General features: G+C 44.2%; 1 protein-coding gene across 12 annotated transcripts in view; it reads left to right on the top strand.

Annotated features, from left to right (window-relative positions):
• Nucleotides 1–15,545, top strand: part of ABCA8 (ATP binding cassette subfamily A member 8) — a 73,822-nt gene extending 58,277 nt beyond the window's left edge. For 9 of the 12 annotated variants that reach the window (XM_084983861.1, XM_084983864.1, XM_084983858.1 and 6 more), the window contains 14 exons: nt 1,841–1,960; nt 3,416–3,481; nt 4,402–4,493; nt 5,933–6,053; nt 6,996–7,113; nt 8,079–8,170; nt 9,959–10,119; nt 10,570–10,645; nt 10,716–10,810; nt 11,507–11,626; nt 11,789–11,929; nt 13,299–13,378; nt 14,984–15,039; nt 15,171–15,545. In XM_084983861.1, the coding sequence (XP_084839987.1) occupies nt 1,841–1,960; nt 3,416–3,481; nt 4,402–4,493; nt 5,933–6,053; nt 6,996–7,113; nt 8,079–8,170; nt 9,959–10,119; nt 10,570–10,645; nt 10,716–10,810; nt 11,507–11,626; nt 11,789–11,929; nt 13,299–13,378; nt 14,984–15,039; nt 15,171–15,269 (1,437 nt within the window). In that variant the 3' untranslated portion in view covers nt 15,270–15,545. The remainder of the gene's footprint in view (nt 1–1,840; nt 1,961–3,415; nt 3,482–4,401; nt 4,494–5,932; nt 6,054–6,995; nt 7,114–8,078; nt 8,171–9,958; nt 10,120–10,569; nt 10,646–10,715; nt 10,811–11,506; nt 11,627–11,788; nt 11,930–13,298; nt 13,379–14,983; nt 15,040–15,170) is intronic. The other 3 variants (XR_014820874.1, XR_014820872.1, XR_014820873.1) reach the window with 1 other exon arrangement.
• Nucleotides 15,546–19,164: the final 3,619 nt, after the last annotated feature.

Consider the following 19,164-nt stretch of genomic DNA (forward strand, 5'->3'; position numbering starts at 1 on the left):
ACAAAGTTATGTAAGATGACAAATATAGTTTCTAATACTTAAAATTAGAAGATACTTCTCCAGACTCTACTGATAATTATTTCCGCAAAGCAACACTTATACAAATTAGAGGGGAAAATATGTGCAATTTATGTGATTCTATTCTAAGTTACTGTCATTTCAAAATGCCAAAAGGTAGATTATTAATTCAGCAAACATATGGTGGCGTCCATGTGTCATAAACTAAGATTGACAGTGGAGAGAAATAGTTTCAACCTCGAAAGGCAGCCCAGAGGGTAAACAGATAAGTAAAACAACTACTTATTAAAACAGAGTGATATGGAAAAGATTGTTGAGGAATCATCTATCATTAAAAGTCGTTTATATCTAGTCACTTGTGATGGAACATGATGGAGGATAATGTGAGAAGAAGAATATGTGTATATTATATATATATATATATATATATGTATATATGTATATATACACACACACACACACACACACACACGACTGGGTCATTTTTCTGTACATCAGAAATTGACAGAACATTGTAAATCAACTATAATAGATAAAATAAAAATCTTTTTAAAAAGTCGATTATAAAACTGGGTATAAAAACGTGTATGAAAACCAGAGAAGGGAGAGATTCATAAATGAAAATGAAAGCAGAGATTTCCTCTAGGAAGGAAAACATAAAGAAGAGTAAGATTTCAAAAGCTAGGAGTTCCCATCGTGGCCTAGTGGTTAACGAATCCGACTAGGAACCATTAGGTTTCGGGTTCGATCCCTGGCCTTGCTCAGTGGGTTAAGGATCCGGTTGCTGTGAGCTGTGGTGTGGGTTGCAGACGTGGCTCGGATCCCACGTTGCTGTGGTTCTGGCGTAGGCCAGCAGCTAACAGCTCCGATTCGACCCCTAGCCTGGGAACCTCCATATGCCGTGGGAGCGGCCCAAGAAATGGCAAAAAGAGGGGGGAAAAAAAAAAAGATTTCAAAAGCTAGAGAAGAATGATGATGCACATAAGAAATGATGGATAAATAGAAATGCAGAGTGGGGAAAGCCCAGGCTTCTCCTAGGAACCGATAACAGTCTGGCATGGATATGGATGGAAAACAATGTCCACTTAATAAGGTTAAAAAAAAAAAGTGGCTGGAACCATGCTGCTTTTCAATGATGTGCTTAAGAGTTTATTCCATAGGATGTAAGGAGCCATAGAATGTTATAGTGCCGAAGAGAAATATAATTAGAGATACATTTCTAGGAGAATGTTCTGCAAGCAACAAAAATGATGGTTTGTAATACAGAGAAATTAGAAGTGCAGATTAGAAATGCACTGTTTAGGAAGTCATTTCATTTGTTTAAAACAGAAAGTCTGAGGGTTTCAGGTATATCTAGATCTATGTCTTATTCCTGAATTTTGTATTTTAATACTTCTGCTTAAGTTACTCCAGGCTGTTAAATGCTTCTGTTTCTCCATAGGTGTGATGAACAGAAGTCTCTTTACATTGCAGTTGTTGTTTTATTCCTATTAGACGTCATTTTTAATTTTTCCCTATGATTATTGCTTATCTACTATTCTGAATACTGCTCCCCCCAAAACAAAATGTGTGCCAATTTTGTTCCTTTTCCAAAATTAAAATATTCTATATATTGGGTCCTAGATTATTCTATCAAGTGCTGTCTACTCCAGGCCTTAGGAATTTGGCTAAATCACCAAGAGAGAATGTCAGCGGAGATGCTGATTTCCACTTGGCTTCTGAGGTTGGAGTTGAAATTGGGGCCTTGTCCAAGGCAAGCCGTGTCCACGGAACACAGACTGAAGTGCGGAGTGGTTAATGTGCACGTTTGTGTTTTCTTTAGATCACCATCCTCGCTGTGCTTGGACTTCTGTTTGATGACAGTGAGCACAGTGCCTTGTACGCCGTTGCCTTTTTAATACCGCAGGCCACATTAATTGGCTACCTGTTCTTAGTTTTCCATGTAAGTAGTGCCACCATCTGTCCCGTGTCCTGGAAATAGAGCTTTGCGTAGGGTTGGGACTCTGCATCAGGTTGACTGTGCGTGACTCGTGAGGATTTCTACGTCGTGGGCTCCAGTTGCACTTCTCCCCAGTTAGACAACACACACAGATGATGTGTAAGAGAAAACCTGGCTTCGGTTTTCTGGTTTTGGTTAGTGTGTGGGAAGGAAGGGTAATGGATGGGGAGAATTAGAGAAGCCTGTACGTACCCCTAGGCATGCTCAGCTTTAGAAGGAGACTCGTGAAATGTCCCTCATCTTTAGGATTTCAGGGTTTTAGACAAGCTCTTGGTATGAATAACAGCCATTTTTTCACTTTTTAAAGTTTTATAGGTGATTTACAATGTTATGCTCATTCCTGCTGATCATTTCAATGACTCTGTTATAAGCATATCCATTCTTTTTCAGATTCTTTTCCCTTATAGGTTATCACAGAATTTTGGGTAGAGTTCCCAGTGCTATATAGCAGGTCCTTGTTGACCATCTATTCCATATGCAATAGTTTGTGTATGCCAATTCCAAACCCCCAACGCATCTTCCCCCCCACCTCCGGCCACAAGCCTGTTCCCTTTGGTAACCTTAAGTTTATTTTGGAAGCCCATAAGTCTGTTTCTACTTTGTAAATAAATTCATTTATATAACTTTTTTAGATTCCACGTATAAATAATACCATATGATGTTTGTCTTTCGCTGTCTGACTGACTTCAATTTAGATGATAATCTCTAGGTCCATCCACGTTGCTGCAAACAGCATTATGTCATTCTTTTTTATGGCCGAGTAATATTCCATTGTATATATGCACCACATCTTCTTAATCCATTCCTCTGTCAGTGGACATTTAGAGTGTTTCCATGTCTTGGCTATTGTATGTTGTGCTGCAATGAACATTGGAGGTGTATGTATTTGAATTAGAGTTTTCTCCAGATATATGCCCAGGAGTGGGATTGAACAGCCCTTTCTTCCTAGCTAACTGATACCTATACTTCTATGAAAGGAAGGAAACTGGAGTACATGAGTGAAGAGGTACCCATGAGAAGGGAAGAGGGAGAAAGGGGCCTTTTGAAAGAAATAATGGGCCCAGGAAGGTGTATAAAGCCCTGCGTAATAAGGATAAACCCAGTCTCTCTCTCTCTCATCATGTGGGGAAGCTAGCACCAGTCCTCAAGATCTCCTACCAGAAGATGAATAATTGCTAAAATCTGTGGCTTCAAATAAAAGCACAGTGGCCTGTAGCCTCTTAAAGGAAGGAAGACAGCCCCTTGCGACACATTTTGGAATGGACATTCCCTTGCAGCTCACAGGGAATTCAGGGGACATGTTAGAAGGGCTGTTTGGTGGGCCAGTTCACATTTATGTGGTTAACATTTATGAAACAAAATCGCTTCCTATTTAACCATTGTCTTTCCTTTTTGCAGTTTTCCATGTTTTATTACCTTGATGAAGAATCAAGAACCATTGAGCCATTTTTGGTATCCCTGATCGTAAGAACACACTCTTCTTTAATCATAATTGTCTCATTTACTATGCTCGACCATTGTATGATTTTTACTTTAACCTTCTTGAAGAATAGTTGATTTACACTGTTGTGTTCATTTCTGCTGTACAGCAAAGTGATTCAGCCAGATTCATAGTGATTCAGCCAGACCTGTATACGTATCCTTTCCCACGTAGGTTATCCCGGAACACTGAGTAATGTTCCCTGTGCAGGTTTCCGCGGACCACCCACTCCACACACCGCGGTGCGCAGACGCCAATCCCAAAGCCCCCTCGGCGCCCCCCCCCACCATACTTTGTCAACCATAAGTTTCTTTTTGAAGTCTGTGAGTCTGTTTCTGTTTTGTAAATAATGTCATTTGAACCTTTTTTTTTTTCAGATTCCACATGTAAGTGATATATTTGTCTTTGTCGGACTGACTTCACTTACTTTGGTCATGTCTGGCTCCATCCGTATTGCTGCAAATGGCATCATTTCATTCTTTTTTTATGGCTGTATAATCAAGCATTTTAATCCTGTACACTGGTGATGCTTTTCATTATGGTGAATATGTGGATCCCTGTAGCCCAGGGAGCTGTAATACGTGTTAAATAAGGAATTTTTTTTTTTGGTCAGGATCAACTGATCAGATAATATGCTTCCCAAATGTTAAGAACGGTGCACAGCTGGTAGGGGACATGGCATAAAGGAATGGCATCACATAATTATATTTGTTTCCAAGGTTTCTCTAAACAGGATTTGAAAGTGAATTTGATATTTTCATAAGGCGACAAGTAGCTTATTGGAACTTTGTGATGATTTTGCCAGAGACAGCTTTGCGAAAGTCCAGTTACTTGTAATTCACTTCAGATGCTGGACAGTTTTCTTTCGGTGTTTCTAATGGTACATCTCTCTCTTTGTTCCTAGCCTTTCCTTCATTTTATCACCTTTCTTTTTATTCTTCGATGTCTGGAATGGAAGTTTGGGAAGACGTCAATGAGAAAGGATCCCTTCTTTAGGTTGGGAGAAATCAGATTCTCTTTTTATTTCAGTGATCAATATTGTAAGATAGTTTTTCATGCATAAACTAATCTATTAATGGAGAGGTACCATGTGCCAGGATAGGCTGGGGTAGGAACCATATGCCAATGTAAATAATAGAGATCTAAGTGCCTACATCAAAGAAAATTGTGAATGGTGGAGGAAGCAGACCTGAAACATTGAAAATTAAGGGCGCTGTCTGACACCGTGTGCAAGGGAGGACTAGGGAAAGTTACGTGCAGCTAGTTCTGTTTAAATAGCAGTCAGTTTGAAGAGGTTGGCAGTGGAAGGGAAGCTCCTGGTCCAGGAGGAAGAATAAAATGATCAAGAGGCCAAAGACAGTAATAACTGTGTTTTTTTTTGTGTGTGGGGTGTGTGTGTGTGTGTGTGTGTAGTAGTGAGAAGCCCAACTGGGATCACAGACTGTTTCAGTTTTTAATGAGATATAAAAGCCGAGACCTTTTTTTGCACCACACGAGGATGCAACCATAAGCATCTTGTTCCCTCTTCGTCTCCCCTTCCGCACCAGCTCCATCTTTAGTGATTACAGGTAGCTAGAGACTTCTCAGATGAAAGAAGACCTTTAAGAAATCCTCTAAGGAGTTCCCATCGTGGCACAGCAGAAACGAATCGGACTAGGAACCATGAGGTTGCAGGTTCGATCCCTGGCCTCGCTCAGTGGATTAAGGATCCAGTGTTGCCGTGAGCTGTGGTGTAGGCCACAGACTCGGCTTGGATCTGGCGTTGCTGTGGCTCTGGTGTAGGCTGGTGGCTGCAGCTCCGATGAGACCCATAGCCTGGGATCCTCCATATGCTGCAGGTGTGGCCCTAAGAAGCAAAAAAAAAAAAAAAAAAAAAAAAAAAAAAAGTCATCTCAGAGCAGTAGTGGGGGCTAAGGTCAAGAGAAGAGAAAAGAATGAGATATATTGTAAGTATCAAGGGCCAGACTCAGAAGAAAAAGAGTGAATATGATACATATGGCAAAGAAATGGCCAGGCTTAATAGGAGAACAAGCATCTAACCTGTATTTTCTGAGGCCATCCTGCTTCCAAACATTCTGGCCCTTTCACCCCTTAAAAATATAAAAATCTAATAATGCTGTGTTGGTGTTAAAGCTAGCATTCCCAGGAAAATGACTTCGTTAAGCTGTGATATAAAGATTCTAGGTACATGGTATTAAGTTGCCCACTGATCTTGAAAAAGTGTTTCTATAGGCAAGTAGAATAAAAGGTACATAAAAAGCAATGCTCACTAAATATCACAAGGAGGTTGGGAAGGGAGAAAGGCTGGCTGCCCTGGGGGAGATTGTCATGACCTCATTACCCAGTCTACTCAAGGGTAAGAGTTACAGAATACGGTATTCTGACCCAAGGATGAAAACCCACAGTCAATTATTAATGGATGGCTTTGACTCTAGAATTTCTCCAAGAAGGAGCGATGTGTGTCCAAATCCAGAAGAGCCAGAAGGGGAAGATGAAGATGTTCAGATGGAAAGAAGGAGAACAGCAGATGCCCTGAATTCCACGAATTTCGATGAGGTAAAACTCGCAAAGTAGGAATTTCATCACATAAGAAAGGGGCTAGGCTGTAAGTCTGATTCTTAAATGATTTTGGGCTTCTCTAGTCCATACAAATGAGGATCACTATTTTAGCAGGTAGACCTAATTTAGGTCATTTAGATCTAAATTTCAATGTCTTTTTTACATCGAAATGAACAGATTAAAAGTCACGTTAATTTGCTTTGTCTGTTATTTTTATTTTTTATTTCTGTCTTTTGTCTTTTTAGGGCCTCACCCGCAGCATATGGAGGTTCCCAGGCCAGGGGTCAAATCAGAGCTGTAGCTGCGGGGCCTACACCAGAGCCACAGCAACGCAGGATCCAAGCCAAGTCTGCGACCTACACCACAGCTCACAGCAACACTGGCTCCTTAACCCACTGAGTGAGGCCAGGAATTGAACCTGCGTCCTCCTGGATACTAGTCGGGTTCATTAACCACTGAGCCATGACGGGAACTCCCTCACGTGGTCTATTTGAAGAGGGAAAAAAAGTGGAGTGTACTTGAAATTGCAAACGTCAAGAAAGAACTTGTGAATTTTAGAAACAGAGCAAAGTGGTGAAGCAAATCCCTGTTCTTGGGGAAAGTGCCCTGTACAAAAGTCAGGCCCAAGTCTGGTCCACAGCTTGTTAAGGACGATTTGGTGCTTCTTCAAGTCTCTTTGCTCCTGTTTTGAGAGAAGGGCTGGCTGCAGAAAATAATGGGCTCCTGAGCAAGTGCCTTTAGGGGAAGGAAAAGGACGGTCTCTTCTCTCCAAGACGAAGTGCTGGGGTGGAGAGTGGACGGTAAACGCGTCCCCTAGCCGAAGGTCTTCTTCGATGCATGGCGCGTGCAGTGAGGGGCCAGCCCAGTGGGAGGACAGAGCTTTGCAGAGTTCATGGAGTGAGCTAAGGTCTGACGACATGATGTATCTGCCATTTACAGAAACCTGTCATTATCGCCAGCTGTCTACGCAAGGAGTACACAGGGAAAAGGAAACGCTGCTTGTCCAAGAGGAAGAAGAAAATAGCCGCAAGACATGTCTCTTTCTGTGTTAGGAAAGGTTGGACCCAGTGGCTTTTCCTCTGTCGATTCAGGGCCCCCCTCAGAGCGTCATGGTTCTTGAGGAGCATCTTGGAGGCACCGCCCTTGGGTTTGCACAGACCCGTCGGCAGGGTGACCGGGACCGTCTCCATGTCTCACTTCTTAATGAAATTCATCAACTCGCCCCATGGATGGGCGCATGGTCCCAACTACACAGAAACCAGAAGCCCGCTCTTATTTTTTTTTAATTTATTATTATTATTATTTTCTTTTTAGGGCCGCACTTGAGGCATGTGGAGGTCCGTGGACATATGGACCCCAGGCTGGGGGTCTCATCGGAGCTACAGCTGTCAGCCTACGCCAGAGCCACAGCAACACCAGATCCCAGCCGCATCTGCAACCTACACCACAGTTCATGGCAATGCCAGATCCTTAACCCACTGAGTGAGACCAGGGATCAAACCTGCAACCTCATGGTTCCTAGTTGGATTCGTTTCTGCTGTGTCACGACAGGAACGCCAAAGCTCTCTCTTAAAATGAACTAGTGAAACCATGATATTTCTACTTAATGAAGATGATGGATTGTCTAATGTTCATTATTTTTCACAAGAGAACTAACTGGGGAAGTGCCAGTACATAGCTCAAGGCTTGACTGGCAAGGTGAAGGTGACCTCACTTTGTGTCATTGTCACGCAGGGCTTAGGACCACAGGAGACAGGCTGAGGCACCTGGGTCCCAAAAGTGGCCTTTCCCCTTCCCATCAATGTGACTGTAGGCAACTAACCTCATCCCTGGAAGCTTCTGTCCCCAGACACATAAGAAGGGATTATGCTAACCTTGGGAGCAGGTGTGGCGGGGACAATGAAATGAGATACCATATATAAAGCACATGGCACAATGCTTGTCAGGTAGCAAGACTTCAGATTAGGTTTTGTTCTCAGTTTTACTACAAAAATCAAGTAACAGTAACTTTTTTTTTTTCAGGTGAGGTTTTAGGATTATTAGGACACAATGGAGCTGGTAAAAGTACATCCATTAAAGTGATAACTGGAGACACAAAACCAACTGCTGGGCAGGTAGGTGAGTTATGTGAAAGATGTATTATCTAGTGATGCTCAAAATAAGTTTATAAGACATCAAAACTTTGTAAACAGCAAAATGCCGTTCAGTCATTAGGTGACTGAAATGATTAATGAGGCAGAGTAATACCTTCACAAATGAATACATTAATACACACAAAAATGAGTCACTGAGAGGGGATAATTATTTATGCCTTTAAAAGCATTCAGAGGGACTGTTCAGTGTCAGATCAGAAATCAGTATCAGATTCCATACAGATTTTATTTATAGTGCCGGAAACACATGGATTTGCACTTTGAATCAGCATTATCTGCTCAGTACATAATGCTTTGATCTTGAATGAAAAACAGTTTCTTAAAAAAAAAAAAAAAAAAACCTTTGTTAAGCAATTTTATTGATTGTCCTTCACAAAGTGCTTAGCTCCTGGGACATATGTTGTTTGTACAGATATACTCTTTCTTGGGAGTGTTTTCAAGGAATGGCTCAAAACTGAACCACTTGAGTACATGCAGTTTAATTGTACAAGGTGGTTAGGTCAACAGAAAAGAGTTCAGACTTAAAAAGCATTCTTCACCAAATTGCTTGACAGAAGATCGGAAGCCTAAGAACTCCTCTTGATAAACCATGTCTTTTCCTGCTTAAAAACTTTCAAGACCTCTCACTGCACTGTGACTGGAAGGCGGCCTCCCCATCTCACCCTCAGGCAGCTGTGGGAGCTCATTTCCAAGGCCCTCCTGACATCACCGACTGGCTCTCCTTCCTCACTCTGCCTTGGCCTTGGGTCAAGAACCACGAGGCTTCGCCCCTCCCCTGGGGCTTGTCTCCGGTTTTCTGCCCCAAATTCCTTTCCTCTGGGTCCTGCCACAGCAGGTGCCCTCCTGCTCTTCTGCTGAAAGGGCCCCTCAGCAGACAGACTTCCTCCAATCACCCCACGTGGAGTTCTGTATTCTGCAGCCCAGCCCCCCCAAGGGCCCCATTTTAAGTGTGATCTGTCTGTATGCTCCTGGCTCGGTCTTCTGCTTGCTGGTTACCTGATCCACTCAGTGCAATGAAAACTCTCGGTTAACAGGGCTGCTGGCTAATCCATTGCTCATTGTATTCAAAGCAGGCAGAGCCGCATTTGTTATGCAGGCAGCTCTCAAAACACTTTGGATCCATGAGCCAGAGTTCAGTAGAGAGTAATTAAATTAACATACTTCTTTCTGACAATAGTGGGGGAAAATGGATAGAAACTGTTGGCCTCGGAGTTCCCATCGTGGCTCAGTGGTTAACGAATCCAACTAGGAACCATGAGGTTGCGGGTTCGATCCCTGGCCTTGCTCCATGGGTTAAGGATCCGGCATTGCTGTGAGCTGTGATGAAGACTGCAGACTCGGCTCGGATCCCATGTTGCAGTGGCTGTGGCGGAGGCCGGCAGCTACAGCTCCGATTAGACCCCTGGCCTGGGAACCTTCATATGCCTCGGGAGTGGCCCTAGAAATAGGCAAAAAGATAAAAAAAAAAAAAAATAAGAAAGAAAGAAAGAAAAAGAAAAACTGTTGGCTTCGACGGCAAGACCCCACATTTATGAGGTATTTGATTTTTCAGCTTAGATTTTGGTGGTGCATACAGTTTTCATGTTTCTACTCTCTGACGACCTTTCTGCAAGTGCAAAGTGAGTGCAGATTATTACACTCAACCAGGGACTAGAGATTGTGTAGCTTTTGTAGGTCTGTAAAGAGAAAGACACAGGGAATAAAAATAAAACCAGAGCGAAGGCTCTGAGAGGCAACTTTTTTCTGCAGGTGCTCCTGAAAGGGAGCAGCGGAGGGGACCCCCTGGGCTTCCTGGGGTACTGTCCCCAGGAGGACGCGCTGTGGCCCAGCCTGACGGTGAAGGAGCATCTGGAGGTGTTCGCCGCCGTGAAGGGGCTGAGGAAAGCGGACGCTGCCGCGGCCATCGCGCGGTACATGGAGGAGCCAGCCGCACCTGTTCTTACCTGAGGGGGCAGGGAGAGGCTGGGAGTGAGGCCCTCTGGGAAACTCCGGGTGAAGTGCTGTGAATACAAACCCAGGCCACGTCGGGTAGACCTACAACTAGAAACTAGTTTCCCAGATTTCAAGGAGTTGGTTTTTTGCATATTAAATATAGGGGAAAAAAAGGATTTATTAAGCAAACATAAAAATACTAAAATTTAAATATAAACGATCACAGGACAACTATTTAGGTATCATGAAATGTGTTTCTGTTCTATCAAGAGGAAAAATTATCTTTCGGCCAATTAAAGGCCGCCCGGCACCTGTTTTAGAACCGCGTCTCTGAACTCCAGTCCCCAGGCTTGTCCCGCGTGGCCGCTCTTCCCATCAGCTTTCCTTGCTTCTAGAAACCTTGTAGGGCTCCATTGTGTATCCCTCAGGTTGGTGGATGCGCTCAAGCTGCAGGACCAGCTGAAGCTCCCCACGAAGGCCTTGTCCGAGGGAATAAAGAGGAAGGTAGGGGCGGGGCTTGGGGCTCCTCTGCGCCCCCACAACTCGGTGCCCGACGTGGTTCCTCTGGTTCCAGCTGTGCTTCGCGCTGAGCATCCTGGGAAACCCGTCAGTGGTGCTTCTGGACGAGCCGTCCACGGGGATGGACCCTGAGGGGCAGCAGCAGATGTGGTGAGGGGTGCCTCTTGGTCAGGGCCCTGCAGAAGCTTGCAGGAAATCTTTGACTTGTGTAACTTCTGTAAAAATTGTCCCTTGAGCTGCTTTTAACTGTAGAAACGAAAAAAACTCTTAATATCATTAATAAAACCAATACTTTGCAGAAAAGGAAAATTATTCCCTGATAATATTTCCTAACCATGCCTCATGGAAGGAAAAAATAAGGATAGCCAGGGCCCAAATGTACTCACTGAGCATCTTAATGGCTCGAGTGATCTTTAGGGGTCTCTACGGACCCCATGGTGTCCATGAGACTGGTAATTCTCATTAGGCAGTAAAGGTGGGGCGGGGGGTGGATTCTGGATGCCCTGCGTGTTTATTGTGCATTTATCTTCCTCTTAGGGCTGTGACCCCTGTGTTGTGGAAACCTGTGTCATTCTGTTCCCCTTCGCACAGCCTTTCCCCAGCTTATCTCCGGATCAGCCTCTCCCTCAGTACAGCCTTGTCATCACCTGCATCCTGCACCCGCCCCTCCTCCGACGCCTGCCCCTGTCCCGCAGCTCTCACCTGGCTTGCCCTTCCTTAACCCCGCTGCCCTCTCAAGCGTCCTCCCTTGCTTGGTCTCTTTTTGCTATTTACTCACCTTCGTGCTGTCCACCTCTGACTGATGAGAAGCCGTCCTCAATTGCAAACATTCTCTTGACACTTTAGGCAGGCGATCCGGGCCACCTTCAAAAACACGGAGAGGGGCGCCCTCCTGACCACGCACTACATGGCCGAGGCCGAGGCCGTGTGTGACCGCGTGGCCATCATGGTGTCCGGAAGGCTGAGGTGGGTGCCCGTCCAGGCCCACGCTGGTTCCCCCGGGGCACAGCTGGCAGAGTTTGTGGCTGTGAAAGCATCTGAGTCCAACAGGGAGGCCCTGGAGGCAACAACAGCGCATGCGGAGTCTTTTTCTCCTTCCTCTTACCACCCCCTCCCCCCCTCCCCCAGATGTATTGGGGCCATCCAGCACCTAAAGAACAAGTTTGGCAAGGACTACCTGCTGGAGATGAAAGTGAAGACCCCCACACAGGAAGAGACTCTCCACAGCGAAATTCTCAGGCTTTTCCCCCAGGCCGCACGGCAGGAAAGGTAAAGGTGGTTGCTGATTCTCACCTGAAACCAAACGTCTCTTTTCCCGACAGCTTCACTGATTTGTAGTCATTTGAGTCCACCTTTAGCCCCAAAGGAAACCTCGAAGAAAGACAGGATTTGTCGGCGATGCAGCAGGCAGTAAACTAGAAGAGAGGGAGCTGATGCGAAAGCTGATATAGCCTGTGTTGTGGTCCTACTAAGGGCTGGGGACTGTTCTGGTCTCGTTTCATCTCATCGTATTTAATCCTCACCAAGACTTTCCAAAGTAGTTGCCATCACGCCAGTGAAAAATAAAATAGCAAAAAAAGCACGGTGAGAATCTGACCTTTACCAGAGCCCTACAGATAGAATTGATTATTTTTAATAAGAATAAATCGATAGATAGGTTAGATGCCGTGGAGGAGCTAACCAGCAGCAGATGTAGGATGTGAAGCTGATTATTTTAAGTCTATTATTTTTTCCAGTTTTACATAAAGTCTGAAAATGGCACAGTTCTCCTGCAAGCAATGCCGTAAAAATCAAAGATTAACTATAGAGTCGTTTTTAACACCTAGAATGTACAGCAAAAGACAAATGATTTAGGATTTAGGGGAGAAAGCAGATAGTAAGGAGAAATGGGTCATAATGACGAGGCAGGAAAATATATTTCCACAGTGGAATGGAAATATCAAACCAATGCTGTGACTCCCTGTGTGGCCCATGGCTGACTACAAACAGTTCAGATATTTCATGAAGGTACAGGGAATGAGCAAGCTGGATGGGAGTGGGAGCCCCAGAAATAGTCGAAATCCAAATCTCCCTGATTTTCAAATGATGGAAAGACAAACATCTACCCGAGAAACAAATTATGTTTTCAAAATAGTCTTGCTGAATATTATTTGAATTCCTAGAGATTTCTGGTCTCCCAGCCAGAGACTCCACTGTATTACCCTGAGTTAGGAGGGCACCTGAGCAGGATGGAGGAAGGTGGGAGAGGCATGGATTCCCTGGAGGGTAGACCTAGGTTTCCGCCCAACTTGGGAAACTTTAGGAAACTATATGGTGGCAGCGCCTGGTTGGAGGCTGAAGTTGAGGAGCAGGTGTTCAGCTTAGAAAAATAGGTGGGAGGTTAATTTGCACAAATCTCAACATTTCCTTTGCACCTGCTGCTCTCCATCCAAGGAGACAAGGACAGTAAAAGGTCTGAGTCCTACTCTCCTGTCCCCTGCTTCTCCTGTAATCTGCCTCTTTTTATTACTGTGGATTCACCTTCCTTCCTTCCTTCCTTCATTTCTTCATTCATTTCAGCTACACCAGCACGATGGTCGCAGTTTGGTTTCCATCTGCCACAGGGCACCAGCTTCACTCTCTCCTCCTCTCCTCTCAGGTTCTCGTCTCTGATGGTCTACAAGTTGCCAGTGGAAGATGTGCGACCTTTAGCCCAGGCTTTCTTCAAATTAGAGAATGGTAAGCGCTTGAAGCTTTGAAATAAGATTCTAGAAAGCAGATCTTCCAAATCATAAAATAAACCATCAGCGTGACAAGAAATGCGATATGAGGTAACACGATCAATTTAAAAGCTAAACTCTCAAATCAAATTGTAGGAGCACCAAATCAAGGGTTGGGGGTGCTGTGTGTGTCTTTGGGGGTCTATGGGAGTGAGTTTTACTTTTTGCTTTGTGGGGATTTTTCATGTATCATATAGATAGATAGGTAGGTAGACAGACAGACAGACGGATGGATAGATAGATAGATAGATAGATAGATAGATAATACAACCCAGGTCAAAACTCATTTATACATGCATTTAAGGAGAATGCTTCCTTTTGAAACATGGATGCGTATGTATTTCACATTAAATTTTAAGTGGATTTGCATAATATTTTATTGCCTTAGGTTGTATATTAAGGAACTGACCTCCTGTCTGGTCACTAAAACAATCTGTCCATCACACTTTTTTTTTTTTTAATCTTTTAGGGCGGTACCCATGGCACATGGAGGTTCCCAGGCTAGGGGTTGAATCAGAGCTGTAGCCACCGGCTGACGCCAGATCCAAGCTGTGTGTGCGACCTACACCACAACTTACGGCAATGCCGGATCCTTAACCCACTGAGCAAGGCCAGGCATTGAACCCACGTTCCCACAGGTACTAGTCAGATTCATTTCTGCTGAGCCACGACGGAAACTCCTTTTTTCTTTTTTCATCCGTCTCACTTTAAACCTGACCACACCGCATCTGCGGTCCCCCAGGCCCAGGCTTCCCTTTCATCCGAGCCCGTTAACGCTGCTGCTCTGAACTGCACTGGCCAGAGTCCCTCTCATGCTCTCTTCACCATCGCTGCACCGAGATCATCTTCGCTTGCTTCTCAGCCTTCCGGAGGAAGAGATTTGAATCTCCCTCCAGGTCCTGGAACACTCTTCCTCCTGTTCACAGCATCCATGGTCCGGGATGCCTTCGCTTTCCATTCTCTGAGCTGTGTACCCCAGTGTTATGGGCTGTGGTCATGCACAGCTCTCCTCTGCTGGGCACCGTGGCCAGTACTGGCCTGGGGCTGCTGGTGAGATACTGCTGGGCTGCTGGGCATCTATCAGAGCTCTCTCTACCCTTCTCGGTCTACTTTGGCCAACAAGAAGGGTTTTCCACCCAGTCAGGGGTGGGCCACCATGGTTTCTGGCAAGTGGGCAGGGATGTCTCTTCCCTAGAAAACTACAAACATCTTTCTCTATATTCTTCTGATATGACCCTTTTCAAAAGGTGACTTGCTTCCACCTCCTTCTTCCTGGCTCCCATGCAGGGAAGGAAGCCTTCTCAGCATCATTTCTCCCTTAAACACACATCTCAGTAACTGCACAACATACAAGCATAACACCAGCACTTAGCTTTTGCCCCAAACCTAAGCGAATGCATTTGGTGTATTTCTAACCGAGCGCTGTGCTTAAACCATGAAGGATGATTGTCTATCTTAACCTTTTTAGTTGTTTTTTAAAAAAATTTATTTGTATCATATGCTGACTTAGACCATCTGAATATAAAAATATATGAGCCCTTGACGTACATCTGTCCTTGTGCAGTTAAGCAGCGCTTCGACCTGGAGGAGTACAGCCTCTCACAGTCCACCCTGGAGCAGGTGGGTCCGTTAGGGATTCTCTAGCATCCTAGGACTAGAAAGGTACAATGTGTGCCTACGCTTTGCACGCACTTGGAGCCACAGGAGGCAGTGGGACAGCCCTGTCTCTTTATTTCCGGCCCCACTTTCAGGTTTTCCTGGAGCTTTCCAAGGAGCAGGAGCTGGATGACTTAAAAGAGGAACTTCACCCCTCAGTGAAGTGGAAGCTCCTTCCTCAGGAAGAGCCGTGAAGCCCCAAATAACCTACATTCCGATGCACGCTTGTTGTTTTTCAAGACGTTTGTTTTTATAGCATCGATGTCATATCGTTAAAGAGTATATTGTTGACACTGGTGTGGCTCTCAGCTTGGTGGAGAGGAGGCGCGAGTGTTGGGCAGGTGCAGTGACAATGTGGATAGAGGCACGTGGCTGAGCCCATGTCCCAGGCACAGCCTCTGTGTCTCTGCAGGGCATCCTGATTCCATTTTTCTGTATAATACTGAATAAAGGTACTTTCACAAAACTCAGTTTCTGTGTGATAAATTTTGTTCAATTTTTTTTTCTTTTATTAAAACCTTGAAACATTTTTTTCTAACCTAGACTGAAAAGTCCATAGAGTTACTCTTCTGGAAGTTTGATATATTTATAAAGCTGATATTTTAGTAAGAATTTAAGTACCCAGTGGAGTTTCCATTGTGGCTCAAAGGGTTAAGGGCCCAACATTGTCTCTGTGAGGATGCGGGTTCACTCAGTAGCTTAGGAGTCTAGTGTTGCCGTAAGCTGTGGCATAGGCCTCAGCTGCAGCTCCAGCTTGACTCCTATTCCATTTGCCGCAGGTGCAGCTATTAAAAAAAAAAAAAAAAAAAAAAGAATTTAAGTGACCAAATCAAGAAGTGTTATACGTTTTGAAATAGATTTTAATGTATTTTCTTATGGCTAAAAATAGTGAAAATACCATTGGCCATTACACCGATATCAATATATTTGATAATATAGCCACTAGTTACACCCTCAATAATATAACCAGAGAATGAAAAGTAAAAACTTGCTATTAGGAAATTTACTGTACTATTTAAATTTGTAAACCAATGGAGTCCCATAGCCATTGTATTTTTAAATTTAGGCTTTAGAGATGACTGTATTATAACTGATCTTTTGTGGATATTTGCCACTTGGTCTCAAAATAGATAAATGTAATAACAGGTCCAGTGACCAAGGAGGTGGAAAATATAAAATAAATCTTACAGTGTAATTTTCAAAGATGTTTTGCTTTTTAGGGCCGCACCCACAGCATGTGGAAGTTCCCAGGCTAGGGGTCACATTGGAGCTGCAGCAGCTGGCTCACACCACAGCTGCAGCAACGCAGGATCCAAGCCGTGTCTGCGACCTACACCATGGCTGACGGCAATGCCAGATCCTTAGCACCCTGAGCGAGGCCAGGGATCAAACCCCCATCCTCATGTATACTAGTTGGGTTCATTACCACTGAGCCAAACAGAACCAGGAAATAATTTCTAATGAGAGCTAGTTTGCTGCTTTAATCGACCTTATGTCAAAATGTCAAGACAGAGAACACCATGCCATAATCAAGGAAGAAAAAGTGGGGGCTGGCAGAGATATTTTCTAGACCAATCTTCTAGAAATACCAGCTGTGCTTATCATGTCTAAAATGTAGGTTAAGCAGTTCCCGTTGTGGCTCAGTGGTTAATGAATCCAATTAGGAACCATGAGGTTGCAGGTTTGATCCCTCGCCTTGCTCAGTGGGTTAAGGATCCAGTGTTGCTGTGAGCTATGGTGTGGGTCGCAGACACAGCTCGGATCTGGCATTGCTGTGGCTCTGGCGTAGGCTGGTGGCTACAGCTCCAATTCGACCCCTCGCCTGGGAACCTCCATATGCTGCAGGTGTGGCCCTAGAAAAGACAAAAAATAAAATAAAATAAAATATATTGTAGGTTAAACTTGAGTTTTCTGAGCTGTGAAGATAATCCTCGGCGCTTTCCCTGAAAATTCTTTGCATATTCTTTCTTCTCTTTTGAAATCCCTGCCCCTCTCGGCCGCCAATCATTCTTAGTGGCCCAGAAAATTCTGCTCTGGAGGGCAGCCCTCCCCTGACCCCCTTCTGCAGCCCAGGATGTCCAGAGGTCCATTCATTCATCTGCTGGGGACAAAAAGATGAGTGAAATTCTGTTCCTACCTTCAGCAAATACTTCTGTGCCCCCACAGTGATTCAGAGCTTGACCTAAATTCAATCTTGGACCTACCATTTACTGTCAGTGAAGAACCTGTTTCCTCGTCTGTAAAATGGAGATATTGGTACCCACGTCAGAGAGTTACCATGGCAACCGCAAGTGACAAAGGCACTGAAGGACACCAAGCTGCTGCCTGGCTATTATCAGAGCCAAGTGACTCCAAGAACCTCCCATACCCTGGCCAGCTCCCTTCTTGTTTGTGTCTTTTTACTTCTCACTGACACATCAAAAGGTACCTGTTTTTACCAAATTTCTCAAGGACCAGGCTGAAGCGTCTGCAAATAATACACTGAACGTATTTATTTCAATAGAAGACTTCCATCGTGACCCAAAGGATTGATACAAACTAGGTCAGTTCTTATTTGAAGTTACAGGACAGATCCGTGTGATAGCTGTCTTGGGCAAGCAGAGTTTTTGCACCCAAGTGGCTTTTTACTCAGCCTATGGACCAGACCAGCTCTGACATCATAGACAACTGGGTCTTTGGAAAAAATTAAACTGGCAACTGTGTCAAAACTGGCTTTAGTTTTATTCCTTCTCAAGTTACCTGGTGGCCTAGAGGGTTCAGGATCCAGCATTGTCACTGCTGTGGTGCAGGTTCAACCCCTGGCCCAGAACTTCCACACGCTGCAGGTATGGGAAGAAAAAAAATTACACCTGCTCTTTTGCAAGGAAAAGTTTGGCCAGCTCTTCATGCGGCTTCATGTGGGACCACAGTCTGGTGTTGCTTTCATCCGATGTACCTGCAAAGGAAATCCATCATCACAAACCCTGTGCCACACACAAAGCATAGGGAACTGTGTGTTTGATGACCAGGTGGCAAATGGTGGCATTTCTGAGGCCAGTGAGTAAACCTGGGACTAAAGGAATAGATCAGCTCTGCAGATTTTACCCTGAGCATGTCACAGTCAGCTGTGTTATTGCTGTGCAAAAGGTAATTCGTTTTGCTCCTTGTGATCAATCTCACTGTAGCCATCTTTCCTTTTCTCCTCATCTCACTTATGTTCTATAATATTCTTCTAACTCTCCTTTGTTTTGCCTTTTCTCTCATTATATGGAGACCTGACAAAATTGTATTCAGGGAAGACATTCCATTAAATAAACTTGTTGGCATAGTAGAAACCATCCTTCTGACTACTGCACCAGCATCTTGATTTTTTGAATTTATGTTGTATTGATGTTTAGTTGATTTACAATATTGTGTTAATTTCTGCTGTACAGCAGAGTGACTCTGTTATACACACATATGCATTCCTTTTAATATTCTCTTCCATTACAGTTTATTCCAGGATACTGAATATAGTTCCCTGTCTTATATAGTATCATCTGTTGTTTGTCCATTCTATATGTAATGGTCTGCTTCTACGAACCCCAAATTCCCAGTGCATCCCTCCCCCACTCTCCTTCCCCCTTGAGAGTCACATGTCTGTTCTCTACATCTGGAGTCTGTTTCTGTTTCATAGATAGGTTCATTTCTGCCATATCTTAGACTCCACATGTAAGTGACACCACATGATATTTGTCTTTCTCTAAAGTTAAATCAGAACTTACTTCACTTAGTATGATGCTCTCTAGTTGCAACCATGTGGCTGTAAATGGCATTATATTTCATTCTTTTTTATGGCTGAGTAGTATTCCATTGTATACACGTACCACATCTTCTTTATCCATTCATCTGTCAGTGGACCTTTAGGTTGTTTCCTTGTCTTGGCTATTGTCAGTAGTACTGCAATGAACATAGACGTGCATGTATTTTTTGAATTACGGTTTTGTTCAGATATATGCCCAGGAGTGGGATTGCTGGATCTTATGGTAGTTCTATTTTTAATTTCCTGAGGAAGCTCCATCCTATTTTCCATAGTGGTTGTACCAATTTACATTCCCACCCACAGTGAAG

The sequence above is a fragment of the Sus scrofa genome, chromosome 12 (genome assembly GCF_054392235.1).
Source record: "Sus scrofa isolate SSC_HxYL_T2T_F1_AM1 chromosome 12, Sscrofa_HxYL_maternal_Yorkshire_Landrace_v2.0, whole genome shotgun sequence".
NCBI lineage: Eukaryota > Metazoa > Chordata > Mammalia > Artiodactyla > Suidae > Sus > Sus scrofa.